Consider the following 23,519-nt stretch of genomic DNA (forward strand, 5'->3'; position numbering starts at 1 on the left):
GTACTCTGTTGATGTCAGTATCACTTTAAGAGTACTGGAACTGTGACTTGTAAGACATACCCAGCCCTACCCAACACTGACATCCTTTCTATATCACTGCAGCAAGGACTTCAACCGGTGGAGGTCTTTGTTAGGAGATTTCCAAAGTAACCAGAGCAACCATTTTAACAATAACCCTGAAGTAGTAATTGTTATGAACAGTTTAATATATTCTGATCCTGCCTGGCCTATGTATCACAGATGTAATTACCCTCTACGGACTTTGATTACCATTGTAACCATCTGCTTTTTTTCTGTGGTGTTTCTGCTGGTGAAGGTAAAAAGACAAAAACAAGATACCAAGACAAAAGTACCTAGAGGCGGGGGCAACAAGGAGACTCGGTTAGACAGAGAGAAAAGAGTCAGAGGATCTGCCGTTTGATGTGTGGGAAGTGTCACACTCGATAAGGGATCCGTGAAATAGGTGGTTTCACAGTGTCCCTGTGAAGCCCTGCTGAATAATAAAGTGTTGGTATTCATGAGGAGGTGAGGTGAAAGGCAGGAGGGAAGGTGGAAAGAGAAGGACAGAACAACAGGATGGAGGTTGAGGGGACAGGTAAAAAGTTTGCATGAAGCAGTGAAGAAAGGTAGAAATAAAAGAAGGGATAAGGAGTACAGGGAAAAAGAAGGAAAGAGAGAAAAGGGATGAGGTGGACATTAACTGCTTGTACACATTCAGAAACACTGAGGGCTCTGGTGCAGATTAACAATTTTTAAAATACTAGTTATATATTTTGCACTGCTTTGATGTTGCCTTTCACACCAATCCATGGCTGTGATAAGGGAGCTGTTAAATAGTAGAATTTAATTTAAAAGAAAACCAACCACCAATCTAAGTACAGAATTATACCTGCAGCCCAGTGACTTTTCCAAGTATTTTAATTTTTAGGTATTTTGACATACTTTGTGTATAAGAGTGTGATATTTTTTCTGTGGTTTTACTCTTCATTCCACACAAGGAGAAAATATCATTCATCTGTCATAATAAAAAGAAACTTTGAAATCTTATAGGCCCTTAATTGTTAATAATCACAGAAAACTCAGTCTTTTGTTAGCTAATAATCATTATAGGTCCATTAAATGCATTTCTGCTGTAGCTCTGCTCTATTATGTCTTTATTTCTGGCCATTTGTTGTTCATGTTGTTCACAGTGGGAGCACTGTGTGGTAACTGCACACTAAATGCTCTCATACATTGTTTTGGCTGTTGTAGGCTATTAATCAAATGAATCATGATACATTACCTTGTGGGTGGTAAAAATAAGTGCACAACCTGGTGTTCTGCCCATGTATCTTACTTTTGTTTTAGATATAAAAGTAGTGGGGTCACTGCAGTGTTTGCATTGAATGTGTAATGAACTTAACTCAGGATAATAGAGAATTAACTTCGTCTTAACACTACTGGGATGCAGTTGTCTGCTAGTTGGACCTCTCTGCCTGTCTCGCCTTGCTGCCTCACACCCTTTTGGTAAACAGGAATACATGTGGTATTGCTGTGATCAGGAAAACCTCATGTTTAAATGTTATTTTTCAATGATGATCATTAACACAGAATTTTTGTTTTTCACATCTTTCACTTGTTACTTCATAAGAAGAATGCTTTCCATCTGGTTGATTTTGTATATTTGGTGTCTTTTGAGCAGATACGGAGTCCTGGTGTATGTATTTGCAATGTGCAATGAGAGATGACAGGAGATTAGGGGAGAAAGGTGGGGAGTGATGACAACACAGATCCCTGGCCAGACAAGAAATGGGGACCTTGCGGTTTATGATTGACACTTTAAACCACTTGGCCAAGAAGGCGCCACATGGTTTCACTGTTCTTGTCAAGACTTATGGATTCCTGAGTGTCTGAAATGTATTGGTCTCAGTGCAATACGTTGCAAGAGGGATCAATTCTAGTCTGCCAAATTACTGTCACTGTAGCAAATATATGAACAAAATAAAAGGTGGCATTTGATAAAACAGGGAGTTAAGTTACAAAAAATAGATGAGAACAGCCTTGTTACTTTACAGCCTTAAGAAAACCATCTCTCTGTGTCTCCTATCTCTCTTTCAGTCTGTCTCTGGATCTTTTTTCTTTCATTCTCTGAGGGTAGTTAAAGGATAATAAACCAGATAGTTGAAGGTCTGTATTGATTCTGGTGATGCTTCAGACAGATTGTGGTCTGAGAGGCTTATGTTCTGCACTGTGATAACGTTGCTCTTATCTGAGGCCAGAGTTGTTTCACTGCAGGGCTGCACTTGTCCACTGAATAGCTTTTGCAACCTTTTTCTAACCTTTCTCTTCATGAAGTGGAATTTTTCATGGTTTCACATTGATGGTTGGAGAAACAGAAAATGGCAGCACCAATGAAAATTATGGGGAGTTCATGTTCATTTGTGGTCTGCCTTACTGTACTGTGGGTGCTCATTAGCAGATGTAAGACACACACACTGGAAGTGTTTAAATCAGGAAGTGTGATTCCACTGTCTTCTTGGTTGCTAAATTGAAAGTGTTGCTGGGACCCTCTGTCTACACTTTTCATCACATCACCCTGTTGATGTCTCTGTCACATTTCTCACTTTTTTTCCCCGTTTTTGTCAAACCACTTGCTTGTCCTCCAACCCATCCTCCCATTCTCTCGCTGCATTGGCATTTCTCAGTTATGTCAGATTTTAAAACACTTGTTTGTTCGTCACAGTCACTGAGTCATGGCACTAAAAGGTGTGACATTGTGCAGAAAGGTGCTTCTGTTGACTAAAATGCTGCTTTAGGTGTTATTTTTCGACAGCGTGCGACTGTGCTGTCTGATATTTGATGAAAATGAAGTAAGATTAGACTCGGAGGGAACGGCCAGAAATTATCTAATGATTAGATCGTTCTGCTTTTAACATATTTTTTTTGTAAATATGGTTTAAATATTAACAGAATTACTTCCATATTGAATGCATAGAAAACACAGCACAGTACAGTAAATTACTTTAAAGAGAGCTTTAAACTTTCATGTTTTCTAGCTTCTAATTGTAACTAAAATAAGAATAGGCACGATTTACTGGAACAATAAAAGAAAAATTAGCTTTGGATTGGATGAAACAGTCAATCTAAAGACATCAGCGTAGGCTCTGAGAAACTGTGATGAGTGTATCTCTTTCACTATTTACTGACATTTCATTTATTAAAATAACATTTAGTAATATGATTTTAAAAATATTATGCTCACCTCTGCTTTAAATGCATGTGTACAGTATTATACATACATATGTGGAATGTCAGCTATATTTATATAACCCAAAATCATAAGCGTGTATACCAGAGAGCTTTAAACTCCATACACCCTCTTATGATGCCCTCTGTTCAACTTTTGATTAAATATAAAATAGCAAACTGCATCCATTTTTGGAGGATTTATACTTAGATTTTGGTGTATTGTTACGCGTTAAGCTGCTGGGAAAAGAGTCCCCCTCTCTCATCATCACATCCCAGCATTTATACCATTTAAGCAGTGAGTGTGTGCATTTGGTTTCTGGTTTCAGGCTTTTAAGATGTTGCAGATAACACTTCTGTGCGACCATCCACTTAGGATACAGTTACTGTGTTTGTAGCGATGATTTATTCCCTGTAGGGTTCTGCTGAGGCTATTGAAACCTAAACAGTGTTAAGCATTTGCAGTAGAGGCTTACAAGCAGACATGCACACACACACACACACACAGACGCACACACACACACACTACACACACACACACACACATTATCAGCATGTTGCCTGAGGGAGCATTTTGCCTGGTGAAAAGCTCTTTATGTGTCAGAGACTCTCCAACTGCCCCCCTGAGACATGGGCCAACAGTTCAGGTTACTACAGGATGGTTTGGTGATTGATACAAACTCACCCTCAATGACTTCAGAACCTATAGAATAAATCGCCAAAAAAACAAGAATGGAAATGGAAATTTTGCAAAGAACCAAAAACAAAAGCTCAAGAAACGCATTCCAATTTTCAGACATGAAGTATTATTAACATCTACGGTATAACAATATTACATTAATTAAATAGGTATCGATGTATATGTCACTTGTAGTCTTTTCAGTGACACTACCTCACAACTATTTTAATGTGTTTAGTATCCATTGCAAATCACCAAATCTGGTATTGCAAAAGCTGTGTGCCAGATGTGTGAAGTCATAGCTGGCATAATGGGCTCCTTTACCAGCAGCTACTGAATAACAAGATATAAAAGGATAGTAATTAAACACCGGTGCACCGTGCACCTCAAACTTAGTGGTTTAATCAAAGATGAAGGGACTGCACCAAATAACTTCAGAACTTTGGTAACTAACAAACTTGAATTCCAAAGAAGGAACTCTTGAGAAAATATGATAAAACAATGGCACATTTCTTTAGTTTTCTTCACCCAGCAAGACAGAAATGACACATCAGACTTGTGTACATTTCTGTGTCAACTCCAATGTGGTTAACCCATCAGCTTTAAACTCATTTTTGTCTCTTTTTTTGTGATTTTGTTCTCTGTGGTTTCATCTTCAGTTAAATATTTCAGAATGTTCAACAGTCACAGCAAGCATTACAGTTAGCTGTGTGCATGTAAACATCAAAGGATGAGATGTCAACAAAAGAGAAATGTCTTACACATGCTGATGGTACCCAACAGATTATTACAACTTTGGCACATTTCCCTCCTCTGTTTAATCACTGGTTATTAGGCTGTTATGTCAGTCATGTTAAACACTGCAATTAAAGAGATGCAATGGGTTGCATCATATTGAACTGTTGGAATTTGTTTTACTGCTCGAGCAAATTAATGTGCTTGAAATTTATTTGTGTTTGTGTGTGTGTGTGTGTGTTTGTGTGCAGCACCATCCCCAGTGAGTGTGGTAAGAAAAGGTCATACAGGGAAGAGCAGCATTGGCCTTTCCTGGGCTGAGCCTGATCGCCCTAACGGCATCATCCTGGAGTACGAGATCAAGTATTTTGAAAAGGTAAAAGTAATCTTTTTCCACTCCTCTCTCCTTATACAAAGCTAAGCATGTCCATCCACTATCCTTCATAAAATACAAATGTTGATCACTGAGGTACTGATTTTGCATGCTTTGGTGTACATAATTTACAGTGTATTGTGTAACAAACACATGTATCTACAAACGCATAGCAAAATGCCACATATATAAATTTTTTAAAGGTATATTTTAAAGTTACCTCAAATATAGTCTTTTTTTTAGTTTATTTGTCTAGTTATTGCCATGTTTCACCTAAATACAAGTTAATACAACCATATACAAGCTTCATCATTGCTTTAAAAGCAGTACTGCATATACATGTTTAAAGTTATCTGGTTGAAAGTAAACTTTCAAAAAAGTTTTTTTTTTTGTTTGTTTGTTTTTTTGTTTTTTGTTTTTTTTAGACTCTTGCGTTTAAAAATTGTTCAAATTGACCTTCAGAGATACAGCTGAGTGTACATTCAGCTTAGCTTGAAGTATATACATATATATATATATATATATATTAACAATGTGGCGACTGAGGAAAATAAAGTAAGAGCAGAACGAGAGTAATAAAACAGAGCACTGTGCACTGTAGTAGAACTTAGAGACAGTAATTTGATGCTTGTATTCAGATCATTCTTTGCCCTTCCTCTTTTCTCTCTTTTATCCTCTGATGTCTTCTTTTCTGGGAAGGTCAGAATAAAGGTACACAGGAGAGCGGAGCAGGGTTTGTGGTCAGTGGTTAGCTAATGGCTTCTGGCTAATGGAAGGGACATTTAGCTTTGTTTAAACCTGATGTGGTTACAGTTGGAAAACTGATCCTTCCGTGCATGCACTTACGAAACACTCCCACATGTACCACAGGTGGCTTTGCACTAAAAATGAATTGCAGATAAAAGGGCAGGGAAGACGATGTACCTGTACAACATCTGACCGAATAATTACTTCAACAGCAAATAATTATCAAGTCTACAAAGGTAGATGCAAAGCATGTGAGTGAACTCTCTCTCTCTCTCTCTCTCTCTCTCTCTCTCTCTCTCTCTCTCTCTCTCTCACACTCACACACACACACACACACACACACACAATACTTCTCTCTTTCTCCTACTGCAGGAGCAAGACTCCAGTTACACTATTATCAAATCCAAGGAGACTGAGATGGTGGTGGAAGGCCTGAAGCCCTCTTCAGTCTACATCTTTCAGGTCAAACAAAAGAATAATTCTGAAAAAGCCCTGATACATAGTAATGTTTGAACAAAAATATACAGATATGTAGGACAACAAACAGTTTCGTGCAATTTGACTTGAGAAGAGGTGAATAGTTTTAATCGAAGTCATGTGCTACACATAAATACGTTGTGATATTTATTGTAGATGTGTTGCATTTGGATATGATGCATTACAGGTGCGAGCCAGGACCTCGGCAGGCTATGGAGCGTTCAGCCGACGTTTTGAATTCCAGACCAGCCCTTACCGTGAGTACACCTCAGGGTGAGAGAGTTTAACTTGCATGTGACTCCCACCTGCTTTTGTTGGCTACATCAATAACAGATGCCAAGTGTGTGTGATGCCACTTGTGTGTGTGATCCAGCTTTTTTTTTTTTTCTTCTTCAACAGTAACAGCTACCAGTGAGCGTGCTCAAGCTTCGATAGTAGCCGTGGCCATCACATTGGCTCTGGTCCTACTGGCAGTTGTTGCTGGATTCCTGTTAAGTGGACGGTAAGACTTAAAACAGGCACCGAAAGAAACATTAGGTGGGTTTCCATCCAACTGTTTTAAGGGGCTTTTTAAATTGGCACATAAAAAAACATGAGTCAAAATGATGAAAATTTTCAAAATACAGAAATTTCGAAATACAGAATGAAAAGTTTTTATGACTGGCTGAGGTTCAGAGGATGGAACATCAGTAAAAGTAAGTGCAATGGAAATACACTGAAATACACAGAGAAATCATGACGTACATGAGGCATGTTACTCAAACATCTACTGAAGAGACAAAAAAACCCATCAGCACTTGTGGAGCGATAAGGAGACTTTAACATTCCTCAAATTAGGACTTGGTCTATAAATTCCATATTTTAATTATGTTTTCCACATTGTTTTTAACTGTTTGAGCGCAACTGTCACTCATTTAATGACATCACCGTGTTGCTGCTCTTCTTCTGCAGTGGTTAAATGGTGCCTGACTGGAGAATTAGCACCACCAGCTGTTTATTTAGATCAAGGAAGTCCTACTAATCACATAACAATAGTGGATGGAAATGCAAATGAATTTGCATTTGCATTTTAAAATGTGGTTACAATGTGTATAGCATATACTAGTCATGAACATCTCAGTGGATGTGAGCTCAGAGGGCATCCCCTTGTCCTCCACTGACCTTGTGGCTGACTAACAAGAAGGACAAATATCATATCTCATTCCTGACCCAGATTTCTCTGTGTTGTAGAGCAGCATTATGTGATTAGATGCTTTGGATGGTTTGAGGTTTTGATTTTTGTAATAGGTCAGGATTATGGGTTGCATTTTAGGTTAGAAGAGCTTTAAGGTTGATGCATGCAAGCTGGTGGATTCTGCTCAAGTCGAGTGACACAACTTTGTTCTGTTAGGCATCAGCATTTAGCACTCTGTGCTGCAGATATTGTACACTCCGTTTATGTTGTATCTGCATGCCTCCAGGCTCATACGACCTTCACTTAACCTTGTCTTGTAATTGTTCCAACCAATTTTCTGATATCACTTGCACACACACACACACAACATGCACAAATGCAAGGCTCATAATCACTGACTAGAGGAAGCATATGCAGCCCTTGAGAAAACAGTCAGCGTCTTGTTGTCAGGCCTGTCATGATAATTACAGTATTGACTAATGTGTGTATATAAATATATATATATATATATATATATAGATATATGGGCATTACCCAACCAAAAACTGGATTGGCAGTATATTTGTTTGCTGTGCCAAATCTTTAACTTATATTGAGGTGTTAATTCTGTTAACGGAGCTGAAGGGTCCTTTTTATTTGTTGTTGTAAATGTGTGATTCTGTTTTGTTTGTTATAATTATTTAGGATATTTTAATATTTCTTTCACCTTCAAATTCCAATGTCTGAATATTATTAAGAATTAAAAAATCGTTATTTAAGTGACATAACATGGTCTTAAAACGACCATAATATCCTTTATCGTAGTTATGTTTGGGGACATATATATCTGACAAAAGTAATTATTTTGACAGGCCTGCTTGTCTTTATATGATTTTGTGTCTAGAAAAGTCCCTCAAATTTTTGTTGGTAAAAGTTCCTCTTGAACATCCTTCTTTAGCTGCATTTTGCTGTGACATCTATCTAATTAAGTTAATCACAAGCTATAAATGTCCAAATCATTTTAGTGAACCATAATTAACAAAGCTAAGGGCAGTTTTCCAAGGTTATAAGGCTCAGAGCAGGAATTCAAATTTACATCCATACTATGATGGTTCATACACTCATCTTTCTATTCATGCATTGTATTATTAAGCCATCCATAGTTCTGTTAATTCATTTTTTTATCCATACACACATTTGGTTGCTCCTTATTTGTTGACCCCTTCATCCCTTTAACTATTAGGTCATCATTTCAGTAATTTATTTGAACACAGATTGTGAATATGTAGTTACCTGACAGAATGATCAGATGAGTAGACTGTGGCGATATTCAGGGATTAAAAAGCAAATCAAGAAGACACAGTAGGGATTTTGGTTTAGCTGCACACGGATGGGTATCGAGGATCGCTCTGGTTTCGTGTGGGGGAGGAGAGATGGAGGAATGCCAAATTTTCCAGTGATGGATTTGGGACACAAGCACCCCAACCCCCTCCATCCACTGTATACAGCTTTCCCTCCCCTCCTCCTGCATGACCCTCGAGGCTACATATGCATGCACAGACATCCAGACACAGCGCACATGTGTAGACACACACATACGCACTGATGCATGTGTGCATGCGTTAACACACACACAGACACACACATGCAGGAAGTTTGGAGGGCAGGCCAGGCATTGAGCGTGCTCAAACCCCTTGACTCAACAGATCCGTAAAACTAAACACCCGCAGGCAGACACACATATATAAACCACAGACACACACAGACTCCCCTCCCCCAGACTATCCAGCTGCCCATACCGAACCCCTCCAGCCAATTCTGGCTGTCCTACAGAGAGCTGTGATGGGAAAGAGTTGGACATGACCCTAAGTGTGTATTTTTTGTATGTTGTTGATGTGTTCTCGCACTTTGGCTTTTTTGTCTTCAGGAGTGGAAAAATGAGTAAAACTCTTCTAAAACATTTTGTTGGCTCTTAGTTTTACAAATGCAGTAAAGTAGGTGAATGTATTTTTAAAAAAAGAGTTTAAAAATCTTGCCTTTATGTATGTTCTGTCAGTGTTGTATATGAGCTTGTGTGTGTTTGAGTATGGGATCATGCTGAAGATAATTGCTCCTGTTTAATCTGGGTTATTTTCAGCTTTTTCTTCTTCTGCGTAGCCTATAAGTAAAAGAGAAACTCGAGTTGCACTTATATCTAAGTGTGATCCTGTTATTTGTTCACCACAGTTTGCTTTGCTGTGTCTGGTCTATGTTGTGATGTCTTTATTACAAACTGTGTTCTTTCTTCTCTCTAAGTGTAGATGACACTCCTTCCTCTGTAGGATTAGATAGAGTAGAACAGTCGATGAAACATAAATTCATACAGTAATTTCTACTACTAAAATTTATGTAAACACATGATGTACAGTTATAGCTAAATGATGCTACTGTATCATAGACAAGCCTGAAACTGAACAACAGATGCAGTTTTTCTCTTTTTTTTTTTTTTTTTTATGTGATATTATATATAAACAATTATAGATAGGATGCTATTTGTCAGAACTGTGTTATTGCTGAAAATACTGCTAATTGCCATCCAACTGTTAGGCATAGTTGATTAATTAAAAGTCCTTTTCCATGATGAGTTCCTATTGTTTTGTTTGTGCCCTTATACATCATCAGTAAGTGTCAATTATGCAAGTGTATGGCTTTCTGCGATTCAAAAAAAAAAAAAAAAAAAAAAACACTAGTCATTGCTCTCATTTGTGCACATAACCAAACAGTGGCATGGCACTGAATCCGAGGTGTTTTTCTCTCCTCCCTCTCAGGCGTTGTGGCTATAGCAAAGCAAAGCAGGATCCTGAAGAAGAGAAGATGCACTTCCACAACGGTCACAGTAAGTTAAGAAAACCCAGAGTCATTCTGTATGTTTTATGTGTGTGTGTGTGTGTGTGTGTGTGTGTGGACAAGTTCAGTCAACGTTTACATGTACAGTAGAGGGTTCAGTCAGCGGTCATGTCTCTATGAGTTTGTTCATCCCCGTAGGCTCACGCACGTGTGTCTGTGTGGGTACCAGTCCATTTGACGATGTCTTGTGCTAAGAGCAGTTCTTTGAATGGCACAGCTACAAACCAGCTCCACTGCAGTCATGTTGGCAGAAGACACACAAAGCTATGATGATTTATAGGCCGTGACAGCTTTATATATTTAGCCATATTTTTGGCATTGTTTCCAGCTACCCATCTGTTGGCATCAGAGCTGACCATGGTGGGTACATCAGCGCCAGAGAAGTCAGGGAAAAATACCACAGTGCCAATATGTTTGATTTACTGTCAAGCTGATTCATACCATACACAAAAATATATTAAAATGGGTATTATTTGCTTATCTCGTTAGGTAGGTAAGGTAGAATAATCAAAATCACATCAACACAACAATACAAAAAAATGAAATTTATAAGTTGACGGCATCTTCAGCTATAATGAGAGGGATCACTCATGCTGTTGTTATGTATTGTATGCATGCATGCATAGTGTTGTGGGTACAAGCCTGCATATGTTAATAATAGTAAATTACATCTAAATGGTAATGGTGCTATCCATGTGTGCCTGCAGTTAAGTTCCCGGGGGTGCGTACCTACATCGACCCCCTCACCTACGAAGATCCCAACCAGGCAGTGCATGAATTTGCCCAGGAGATTGATGTCTCGTTCATTTCCATAGAGAGGATCATCGGAGCCGGTGAGTCAGCTCAGTCTGCCTGCCTGCCTCTGTGTGTGTGTGTGTGTGTGCGTGTGTCTTATAGATACACTGCTTCTTATTCTGAGCGTCAGATTGGGGCTGATTTGGAATAATGTGTCACAGAATACATTATGGTTCTTTCTGAGGTGAACCTGTTCAGTCAAGCATGAGGTGAAGTAATCTAATGTCCTGCAACAGCTTAATTTCACACAATGCTGTTTGGAAACACAGACACACAAAAACTCGGTGTACACTAATAACAGTAACAATTCTTCCCTATTTTGTCGTATTTAACCATTTTCTTATAACCTCTGTGAAAGTACATCGTATTTTCCTTCCGTGTCACATTCATAATTGTGCATCATCGTATAGATGAACATTTAGACATGGGCAATTAAGCCAGGCACTACTAGAAAATGACAGCAATAAATGGTGTTTGTCCTCTGCTGACAAACAAAAAAACAAAAATAAATGTTTCAGCTGAAGCTGCCCTTGCAGTCATAACCAGTGTCAACATTTTAAAAATCTAATTGAATATGTGCTGGGGTAGTTTGAGGTCCTGAGCTGTAACACCTAAATTGTTCAGAAATGCTCTCTCCACAGCTTTGCTTTAACATTCAAAATTGGTGTGGGTTTGTTGTCCTAAAATCAATACCTTGATGATCAATAAAGTGAACTTTTAGATTTAGGTCACAATGAAATGTTTATTTCACCATTCAACGAGACTTCTGTAGATCTAGGTGGGCTGAAATGTTGAGGACACAGTCAAGCTCTGTCTCTTTGCCTCAGGGGAGTTTGGCGAGGTGTGCAGCGGACCGCTGAGGCTGCCAGGGAAGAGAGAGATCCAGGTTGCCATTAAGACCTTAAAAGCAGGTTACACAGAGCAGCAGAGACGTGACTTCCTGTGGGAGGCGTCAATCATGGGCCAGTTTAACCATCCAAACATCATCCGTCTGGAGGGAGTGGTCACCAAGAGTGAGTCATCAGCATGTCTGCTTCTACTCGTATTTAACACGCTTTGCTTTGCTTTTAAGTTTTGAGCCTTATATGATTAATAAAATGGTTTTCAGAGGAAATTGCTGGGTTTGTTTACCCAAGTACTGCAGTACTACTTCCACTCCACTACATTTTAGAGGCAGACGTTGTACTTTTTACTTCACTGCATTTATTTGATAACCTGAGTTACTCTGTACTTTGCAGATCCATGTTGCGTCAGTGCCAAAGCAGAAAAATAAATTTATCTTATTTTTAATTGATGTAAAATAAAACATTGATTCTGATAATCAGAAATATGCTGCATATCTCTTCTCATCATCAGCCAGCAAAATAACCAGCGATCCCTAGGATATAATATATTCATACATGAAAATCCAATGACAATTTACTTGTAAATGACTTGTAATTTTGATACTTAGCTACTGCTAGAAAATTACTTTGTTATTGAATACTTTAAGATTTTTGCTGAAGTATTCTTCTAATGGATGACTCCCTTTAACCAAAATAATGTTTGAGCATGATGTCTTTACTTTTACTCAAGTATGACTTTTGGGTACCTTTTTTTCCAACCCTGTTCGTGGAGCATCTGTACTCTGTAAATGTTGAAGAATCTCAAGCTCAACTTGTCAGGTTCAAGTTTACTTGTGAAACTCTGCTCTGATTTCTTCAGTGGATGAACTGTACTTTGTCAGGGTTTTTCAACATCGCACTCAGCTGTACTTCATCACAGAAGTACTTTGACAGCTCCAACCGTGGTTCATCAATCTCAGTTGTACTCTTGAAATGTCTTTTTTTTCTGACTCCTTCATACTAAAGTGAAATGCAATATATTTCAGAAAACTCAAATACTGCCATCCTACCATACTGATTATGATGTGTATGATGTCTGTAACAAACAAGTATTTTGCTTTACATCTGGAGGATATGATTCATAGACCAGGGCATCTCTGTAACATCACATTGCTTCATATATATGATACAGTATGATGTGACACATTTTATCTTCATGAAGAAAATGCAGCTCTACTGCACTTGGCCATATTGCAATTCTGATAATACTTCAATGAAATGCTTATCCCTATTAATACATAAGTGTCTAGAATACATACATACAAATGCACATCATTCATTTTTTAAGAGTCAACTCAGAATATCAAGTTCAGCTTTAGTCAAGTCCAAAGAAAGCATTGATTTAAAGTAGTAGCCAGGATATCTTGAAATGGGAACTTTGATATGATGAATTTATATGGAGAGGCTGTGAAGTTAAAGCTGAAAAACTATTGACGTATGTTCTAACTCTCGACGTACGCTTAGGCTGATGAAACAGGACCAGGTTTCTAATATTCTGTATTTTTGTTCAAAGCGAAGTTGTTTGAGAAAACTTAACCTTAAATGGAGATTCTCTTGTTTGTGTACTTTTTTAATAGTGAAATATGTTCTCATATTTTGCTTTTTTAGGCAAGCCAGTGATGATCATCACTGAATACATGGAGAATGGATCACTGGACACTTTCTTAAAGGTAGGACACAAGCTTAAGAGGCGGGAATATAGAAAGAAGGAAATAAAAGTGTGAAAGGTGATAGGGTGGAAGAGGCTGAGAAATCATAGGGTGAAAATGATGGTGAAATAGGCACTGGATAAAGAGGAGGAGAAGCAGGACAATAGAAGAAGAGAAGGGTAAGTTAAATCTCCACTGATTCTGAAGAATCAGTCAAAAGCAATTGTTTAAGCAGCTTGTTTGGTGTGTATTTGCATATGTAAAGATAAGTTCAAACAGGCAGAGTTGGAGAGAGTCGCTACTTGTTTTTTTTTGTTTTTTTTATCCCAAATTGTGAGGACAGTCATCACAGAGGTGGAAAAACATTTAATCTTCTAGAAAAAGAAAGCGTATTTATGCGAACTGTTTATAATGGAGATGCGCCACTGTGGGCACGAGCATCCGATGGGGTGAAATGACAATATGTCCACCAAAGGTATTATTATTCCAGGCCAGCACCTCATCATTGTACACACTGAAGCAGAAGTTAACTAGAGAAGAACATGTGATAGATGTGAATGTTTGTGTAAAACCTTAACCGAGGCAGGTGTTACACTGACATCTTTCAAGGGTAAAGTTACTTTGTTGTTTGTTTAGGTTGGTGTTAAGTTATTATTTTTTTTAATACACACAATAAACAATTTAGGGGAGAAACACTAAATAATGCCAAAAGAAGTCCAGTTTTTAGTGTGTCCGATTTCAAACTTTCTCTATAAAAATTTGAAATGCCTCGACTGCATAAGAGCTCACTTTGCTCAAAATTATGAGACATCAGAGCACTCAGTGTTGGAATCATGTCTGCACTGTCTAGGCAATTTGGACTTCACTGAGTGGAGAAGATGAATCATAGTGAAGAGGCAGGCTGACAAATGTCTGAGTTAAGTGATCCCTCTCCAGAGCTGGTCTACTCACTGGGAACAATGGCAAGGTGTTCAATTGGTGGACAAGGCCTGAATCCTGTATGAACAGTGGGTGAACTCCTGCAGCAGATGGCTACTGGCGAGACGAGAGAAATTAGGTCATACATTTGCAAGATGGTAAAGACATACTTCAAAGCAGCAATTATGGAAATTTGGGAAAGGTGAGAATAACATTGTGGTGTTTGGAAGGATGGGTGTGGTTGCAAGGCAGTGCAGACTGAGCGAGTTGTACTCTTGCCCCGACTGTGTGAAAAAGGGAGGGCTCTATGAGACAAAAGACATAGGAAGGCTGGAGGAGTTGTGCCACGGGGCTGTGGTCACAGGAAACTGCTGACATGACTGCCTTGTGTGCCTTTGGGAGTAATCCTGGATGGGAAAGGGGAGACTGAGGATCTGCGGAACCTACAGGCGGAGTAGCACAGCAAACCCAGTGCAGTAATTACATGGATGGCTGGCGTACTGAGGCCAGTATAAATGACACAGTCATGACAGAAGCAGTGGCTGGACTGGGTCCTGGATTAAGTGTCACAGCTATGGACAAGGCAATGTAAAGCTCGTAACTCGCATATGTGGCTTAACATCTTATTTCACTTGGAAGTGCAATGTTCTACTGTAGATGGAGCTAAGGCTTAAACTAATGGTGACAGGTGTCATTGGGAGAAAACTAAGATGAACCTTATTACAGTTTCCCATAGGAAGGAAGGAGCAGCTACAGTACCATAAGTTACTGTTTGTATTAATATTGTGTGAAAGCGAACACACTCTGCTTCAGCTTTAAGCAGCCATCCATATTTTCTTTTTCTTTGGTAGATGTTTATTTATTATATATTTTGATAATTTTTATACGTTATACATTTATATAAGTTTTTAAATTATTATTATTATTATGTACATTGCAATAAGAGCATGATTACAGTTAGGGAAAAATCATTATGGAAGATAAATTATTGTTATGATTAGGCAACAAATACACTTGATATGAATATTAAAGAAATTGTGGAGGCTAGACAGATTTTACATACAAATAAGTACAGATTTAGTGCATACAGTAGTACAGACTACTGCATATATAAGGAAAAAATCAGAGGGTGTGGAGTTTGACAGAAGTGAGCTTTTCAGACATCTGTAGCCTGCTCATCATCTAGGCATGAGGTTAGCAGCTCCAATTGGTACTAGCATGACGACAAAATCTCTGACCAAGGTGCTGACAGGATTCTTCTGTGCAGACTTAAATCTGGTTCTGCTGCATTGATTTGATTTGTTTGTTTTTTTTCCAAATACTTCATCATGAGCGCAATGCTAAATTGGTAAATCAATGCAGTACTCTTTAAAGTCTGCGAGTTCCTCCAAGGAACTGCCTCCTGATCAGCATGCAAAGGTAGAGAGAAGAAACATTCTGTCCTTGGAAAAAGTTCTTCTGCCTCGGTTATTTAAAGATCTAATTATCATTATTGAGGTATGGAGATTTGAAGGTCCCACAAGAGGGAATGGCTTCACTTGTGTCTGTATCAGAGACTGATTTCATAAAACATGGTACGACTCTGGGCAGCAGGGCTTCCCAAAGAGCAGGAGAGCTACTGACAAGAACACACGTGGGTACACGTGGGAGGAATGACAAGTCAGCGTTAATGAAAGAAATTGATAAACGCATGCATGGTTTTGATGGATTAGACAATTTACATTCTCATCCCGATAGCTGTTGAGTGCAGAGGTCATACATACCTCTGTCTTTCGGCTTCTTATGTTGACCCAGGTTTTCAGGCTACACACCATATAAACCATCACCTCAGAACCACATTCTTATACTGCTTTTTAATTTTTTTGTTCGACTTTCATTTGATATCTATTTCATTCAAGCCTTTGTCATGTCTGTCTCTTCTTTTCTTCAGAAAAATGATGGTCAGTTTACTGTAATCCAGCTGGTTGGTATGCTGCGTGGAATTGCATCTGGCATGAGGTACACATACAAGTCCACACAAACACACAAGGCATTACTGAACACATCAGTGGGGCACAATGTTTAGGTTTAGTCCTCTCTTTTGTGTTGATAAATGCAGATACCTGTCCGACATGGGCTATGTCCACCGTGATCTTGCAGCTCGTAACATCCTGGTCAACAGCAACCTTGTTTGTAAAGTTTCTGACTTTGGCCTGTCCCGAGTCCTGGAAGACGACCCAGAGGCTGCGTACACCACGCGGGTAAGATCTATAGATTATCTTTTCAGTTAATCAAGTCTAGAAGGCTAGTCACAATTTCCCAGAGCCTTATTTTGTCTGTTTGATGTGCCACTTGATGTGTGATGTGATATTTTTGATGATTTAACGTGATATGAAAGCAAATAATATCAGCAAAATCCCACATTTAAAAATTTGCTTCAAATTTTGTTATTTTTCTTAATAAATGACTTAAACAATTAATCAGTTAATCAATTGTAAATTATCTGACGTTTAACTAATCAATTAATCACCCAGTTGCTTTGGCATTGGTCTGAAAGAGGAAGGATAAACTAGAGACCAAAGTGTTGTGTCTTTGAAGACTTTTGTATTTAATCCAGTTTGTATCTCTGTGTGTACCCAGAAACTGTGGTATATCAAATGTTTTTGTTAAGTAAAAAGAGTTTTGTTCAGATTCACGCACATATGTACTTGTGTTCACACATACACACACAGACGGCAGCAGCGGGTTTTAAATTGAGCGGCGTGTCCCAGGCTGAGAAGCGTCCTGTCATCCAGAGATGGGCTGCTTCCTGCAGTAGGAGGGCCAATTAGTACTCAGCTCAGTCTCCGCAACAGACTCAATTAGCACTGAGTCTTGCTGCCTTAGTGCCAAATATCCTGTCACTCACCTCTCACTGCCAGGCTACATGTCTTCTTGCTCTCTCATTTTTTCTCTCGTTCAGGCTCGTCTGGCTCTCTTTCCCTGACAGAGCAGTGAGAATGATATAATTCACACCCTTCAAATAATCAGACCCTGAGACATCCCGCTGCTGTGTTCATCAATACTGCATCAGGCTAATTTCACTACTCATCAGCCGAAAACACATTTTCCTCTGGAACTCAGCAGTCATCCTGTGAACTCTTCCATCTTTGCAATGAAAGCGCGATAATGAAAATGAGGAAAAGCAAGTAGAGAAATCTCAGGCCCCCCTACAGTTAGGACAGGGAATTTGTAAAAGAAAGTGTAACTTCTTGTCATGAATGTGTTCCTAAATTGGTATTCATTAGTGAAATCGTGGGTTGGACCACATGTGGCAGAAGTGTCTCAATTAAGGTCTGTTCTTGGTTTCCATCTTTGAGTAACAAAAAAAGGAAAAAAAAAACTTTTGAGTGACTACAGCTGTATTTATACCTCAAAAGGGCATTAGTACAAGCGTTGCATTGAGCTGTCGACAATGTAAATAGTATGATTTATGCAACAGGTGGAAAGATAAGATTACATTTTCTAATCCAAAATTCCTTGATATTCTCAGAGGCGTTTGCTTTATGTGCTAAATGTTCTTACTTGTTGTTGCAGGGCGGGAAAATTCCCATTCGCTGGACGGCTCCAGAGGCCATCGCGTACAGGAAGTTCACCTCATCCAGCGATGTGTGGAGTTACGGAATTGTCATGTGGGAAGTGATGTCATACGGGGAGAGGCCATACTGGGAGATGTCCAATCAAGATGTAAGTTTGATGTGACGTTGTTGTGGAAATTTTTTGTGTGTGTGGCGCATGTGTTTTGTAGGTCTGAATGTGTCTCAGAGCATTCAAATGAAGCAGGATTGTAAAAGGCTGTGAAATATCTCGGACAACCAAGAAAACAGTCTCCACGTCACGTTCTGGAGCTTTCAATGGTATCAATTCAATTCAATTCAATTCAGTTTATTTATATAGCGCCAATTCACAACAAAAGTTATCTCATGACACTTTCCAATTTGAGCAGGTCTAGACCAAACTCTTTAATTAAATTGTAAATAGAGAGAGCCCAACATTCCCCCTTGAGCAAGCACTTGGCATCACATGATCTCCATCAGCAAAGTGGAGTTTGCCCAGTTAGATTTTCCTTTTTCTTACTAATTAACACAGTGTATCTTGTTTGTTCAATCTGTGTATAAAAAACTAAATCAACAAGTTGCTTTTTTATATGCCATGAAACAGCATTTAACCGTCCCAAAAATCAGCAGTCGTTTTCTCACTGTCTCCAATGTTTCTGCTTAATTACGCTACCTGACTGTTGGCTGTAGCTTTGACTTAAACAGATTGATACCAGAGTAGTATCTATATTCTCATCCAACTCTTGACTCAAACTGTCAAACTTTTGCTTTGATCTTTGAAACAGTAGTTTACTGTCACTGTTTCCAAGGACGAAAATAAAATCTGAACTTGGGCTAGGACAGTCTTTCTCAATCTGGCTGTGGGGAGCCAACGTGAAGGTGCTTCATATGTTAAAACAGATCCCAGTTGATGTTTGACTAAAGTTTTATTCACCTTTGTTTCATGTTTTATGAATTTACACATTAAGAGCATAAAATCAATCAGATTTTGTCTGCCAGGTTGTATTTTCTTCCTTTATAAAATAGAAAATGCAAGGCTGTCTTCATTGTTGCTTGAGAACTTGTGGTTTGTGTATAACAAAGACGGCAATAGACAGAGGGGAAAGAGATGTGTAGGTCAGGTGACGGAAGTGTGAATGTGGGCTTAAATGGGGAGGGCCGTGTGGGACTTCATTATTATAATTCTACTGTATTACTGCAATATGTGAATGATGGGAATTAATAGCTTTAATGGAAACACAAAGATAGACATTGTATGGTGTCGAGAAAGGTGTGTGTAAGCAAAAGAGTGAAACAGGTGAATACTCAGGAGGTGCAGTGCTAAGCAGAAAAACTCGGTAAGGACAATAGAGGCTGTACGCTCACTTGGACTATATATGTATTTATAAGTGCTTAAGGCTTTTTTATCACAAAGTGTAAACAAAGTGCATAAATGTTTATTTAGTTTTTTTTATTACAGCATTATTTATGCCATTTGGCCAAATGTAAAATTCAGAAACTTGTACATGAATGGCTACAGATTGATACCCTAACAGTTCAACTCAGCACGTACCCAGATGACCTGCATGTGTCTGTGCATCAGAGAGGAGACGGAAAAAAAGTGAATCAGAGAAGAAGAAGGAGGAGAGGGTAGCACCCACATTAAAACGCAGCCCAGAGTTCATTTTAATGAGGAGAAGTGCAAGCTTGTCACATGGTGATGAGTGAGAATGTAACATCGGATTCAGACACCACACAGGTGCACTCATTTCCCACCCACAGATGTATACACACGCACACACACACACACACACACCAGCAACATATGCACACACAGCCCTCCTGTGACCTCTTCATCCCTTGCTTCAGACCCCTCCCTCCTCCTTTGGTTATTAGGCTGTCTGTCTCAGAGAAGTCTAGAGAGGAGGAAAAGAGGAGAGGAGAAGACGTTTGATGTTTAATTGAAAGCGTTATGCTGGATTTTCTCTGATCTGCACAAGGAAGTGCAGGCTCTCACACTTTCTCTAAGCTTCTCTCCGTCTGTTTCCCATTTCTGTCCTTTTCCTCCTCAGTTCTTTCTCTTGTCCTCTCCTTTGTCTCTCAAAAATGCAATCTCTGTCTGCATTCTTCTTTGCCTCTCATCCGCCTTCTCTTTCTTTCTCCCACCTCGGTGTCTCATTTTCTTCCTCTGATCTTTCCTCCCTGCCAGTCAGCTATGTGAAGTTCTTCTCCCTCTCAGCATGCAGCGATGATTCAATGCTGTGCCGCTCTCTTGTGCTTTGGTGCATGCTCATGTGCGGCTTCATGCATGCATGTATATTGGAGTGCTATCACGTCTGTCTTTTGTGTGAGTCTGACAAAAGTAAAGCCTGTCTTGAACTCAACAAATCAATTCCCTGCAGTGTTTTGCACTGGCAGAACTAGGCTGAGAACTCCAGTCTGCTTTCCACTGCAGGGTCTAACGGAGAGAGCCAGGTTTATTTATTATTCATCAAACTCAATCTCCCAACCCCCCCCCCCCCCCCAAAAAAATCTGATTCCGTGCTACATTTTTTTACTTGCAGAATTGATTAACCGATTAACTGATTAACTGGTCTGTGCAGCGCATCAAATAAACAATGTTAATTTCTCACAGGAGGTTCATTTTGGCACCCTACCGTCATGGAGGTTTAAGTGTAGGGTCAGATAGAGTGCAGGATCTTGCTTGAGGGCATTCAGATTGGAAGTAACATTACTTTTGCTGAAGTTTGTTGTGGTCCTGCTGTGAGAAAGATAAGACATGCTCAAGTGTCAAACAAGTTGTATCCTTTCCATTCCTTGGAAATGATTCACTGTCCTCCTGGTTTTGCCCGGGAGGATTTTTTCACCTTTTCTATCACCTTTTTTCTGTCATCTATGTCTTTAAACTTTATAAAAGTGATAGAACAGATCTCAGTCTTGTGGTGTATGTTTCATTATCTTATTACATAATAGAAAAGTAACGCATGCTAAGTGCTGCAGGGAGGTGCTGATCACACTGATGAAAGAAAAGAAGTGTTGCACACTCTCATCATATTACCTCATTATCTCATTTTAAAATACACCCAGTCGGCAGAATACTCAATGTATTGGAAGAAACCATGTCACAGAATCTCTTGAACAAACTTTAAAGCCAATCAGTGTATTTTAAACATTAATTAAGAATCAGTTCCTGTAAGAGGATGAGAAAATATTTTGCAGACAGTCCATCAGATTGTTAAAGGCTTAGGACAAGTCAGCTGATGATTAGTCTTCCATAAAAATATTGCTGACTGATGATGATGAACTTCTAATAATCGGCAAATGGTTGACATGATGATGGCTGGAGGTTTAGCATTTTACTGCCACTGATGTGTATTATTGTTTAGGTGGTTTTAGCATATGTTTTGCATTTATTTGTATTAAAGTTTTACTGTTGTGCTGATTGCTACCTTTGCTAACCTTTGCAAAACCTATGGTACTGTAGTGTCTTCCTTCATCTCACTCATTATCTCTAACTTACAAATGAAAGAAAGTCATTTATCAGACCTTTTGGACTGTCCTGGATTATTGTACCATTTCATGGCCTATTGTAAAGCTGAACTCCATCTGTCTATCTCCATCCTACTGTCTGTCTACAGGTAATAAAAGCAGTGGAGGAGAGCTACAGGTTGCCAGGTCCTATGGACTGCCCTGAGGCTCTGTACCACCTAATGATGGACTGTTGGCAGCGAGAACGCAGCAACCGCCCCAAGTTTGATGAAATTGTCTGTCTACTAGACAAGCTCATTCGCAACCCCAGCTCATTAAAAAAATTGGTCAACTCCTCGCACAGGTATGAATTCACACTAAAAAAGGACAGGCATATCTGTTTGAAATTTGATACATTTTCATTTTGAAAAAAATCTGTTTCAAAAACTTTGTATTTTTTAATTTGTACTCTAACACACAAGTTATTTTGGGGGGGATCTGAGCTGAAAGCCAACCATTACACTGATATATCTTTTGATTTCAGCAATCTACTAAATCTACTTAAATGTAATTTTGCAAGAGAAGAGATGTATGTTGCCTTTACTGATGTTTCTTTTAATCTTAAAAATGTATTGTGTTTTAATTGACCTATTCATTCTTAAGTGAATTAAATCCAGCGCTGCAAGCTAATAGACTCATCATCGTTCAGCTGAAATGTAAATAGTGTCTCTGTTGAAGTCTTTTGTAGCTGCATAATTAAATCAGGATGGACATAGTCACTAACTGCTACATGCTGGCAAAGAACAGGAGAGAAATAAATGAACATAGCTTGATTTTCTGAAAAATACGCATTAGTGCGAATTGTATTCAGTAGGGTATCGTTTGATTATCGGAACATTTGAACATTCAATTAGTATTTCCCACTATGCACTGCATTAGCGTATAATGGCAAGAAACGCCTATAAGTGCTCTGAAGCAGACATTTAGCCAGACAGCCTCATTACCTTATTTTCTTTGCAGAGATAATGAATTGATGTGTGATCTTTTGTTCTCCTTTCTCTTTTCCACGTACAGACACACTCACACACACAGGAACACACATAAATAAATCAATGCCATATGCCAACAGCTCATGCAATAACATATGACAGTTAGCCAGATTAAAGGGACACCAACAGGAACTGTCCTTGCTCCATGTGAAACTTGTGTTCTAGCTTCCAGCATGGAGAATATTGTAAGGTAGCATGAACATTTGTGTTTGAAAGCATTGAGAGTTCTATTTGTTAGCATAAAGAGTGAGCTGAATCACACAGTTTTGAGGACATAAGTTTTTAGCTTTCTGTGCATAAGTAACATCATGAATCCTAACTGGTGATTGGACTGTTGAGCCCTGGGTTTAAAAATCCAGTTGATTACAGTGAATCCCACACATAATATTTTTGATAATGATGTGAAATATGCCTGATGCCAATAAAGTCTTTTTTACTACATCCTGACACTGAATACTGTGTGAAAAAAGTACATGCATAATTAATTTGACTACAGTCTTGCTCTATCTTTTGCTGTTTCTTCCATCTATGTGCCAGGGTTTCTAACCTGTTAGTGGAGCATGCCAGTGAGGACGGGGGCCACAGCACTCGGAGCCAGACCGTAGGGGACTGGCTTGACTCCATCAAGATGGGTCGTTACACTGAGCTCTTCATGGAAGGAGGTTATTCTTCACTGGAGACAGTAGCTCAGATGACATCAGAGTAAGACCACTTACACACATGCAAATGGAAAGAATTAGTACAACATCTAGCTGAGCAGATCGTTTTGGTTTCAGTCAATCAGGTTTTTAAATATTTGTCTCAGGGATTTCTGCGTCCACCCTATTGCAACAGAGTTGCTTGCGGAGCTTCCAGCAGTGCAACGTTATATTTTTACAAAATCAACAGCAAAATCTCCCTGTTACTCTGGGCAATTGGCAAACCTCA

General features: G+C 39.0%; 1 protein-coding gene across 1 annotated transcript in view; it reads left to right on the forward strand.

Annotated features, from left to right (window-relative positions):
• Positions 1-23,519, forward strand: part of LOC124051797 (ephrin type-A receptor 5) — a 60,538-nt gene that overhangs the window by 30,924 nt on the left and 6,095 nt on the right. Inside the window, exons 6-18 of the mRNA XM_046375471.1 lie at positions 4,891-5,015; positions 6,132-6,221; positions 6,424-6,493; positions 6,636-6,738; positions 10,197-10,264; positions 10,983-11,108; positions 11,898-12,083; positions 13,563-13,624; positions 16,452-16,519; positions 16,620-16,761; positions 18,077-18,226; positions 21,714-21,907; positions 23,130-23,294. Coding sequence (XP_046231427.1) covers positions 4,891-5,015; positions 6,132-6,221; positions 6,424-6,493; positions 6,636-6,738; positions 10,197-10,264; positions 10,983-11,108; positions 11,898-12,083; positions 13,563-13,624; positions 16,452-16,519; positions 16,620-16,761; positions 18,077-18,226; positions 21,714-21,907; positions 23,130-23,294 — 1,549 coding nt within the window. The remainder of the gene's footprint in view (positions 1-4,890; positions 5,016-6,131; positions 6,222-6,423; positions 6,494-6,635; positions 6,739-10,196; positions 10,265-10,982; positions 11,109-11,897; positions 12,084-13,562; positions 13,625-16,451; positions 16,520-16,619; positions 16,762-18,076; positions 18,227-21,713; positions 21,908-23,129; positions 23,295-23,519) is intronic.

Source organism: Scatophagus argus, chromosome 20, assembly GCF_020382885.2.
Source record: "Scatophagus argus isolate fScaArg1 chromosome 20, fScaArg1.pri, whole genome shotgun sequence".
In the NCBI taxonomy this organism is placed as follows: domain Eukaryota; kingdom Metazoa; phylum Chordata; class Actinopteri; family Scatophagidae; genus Scatophagus; species Scatophagus argus.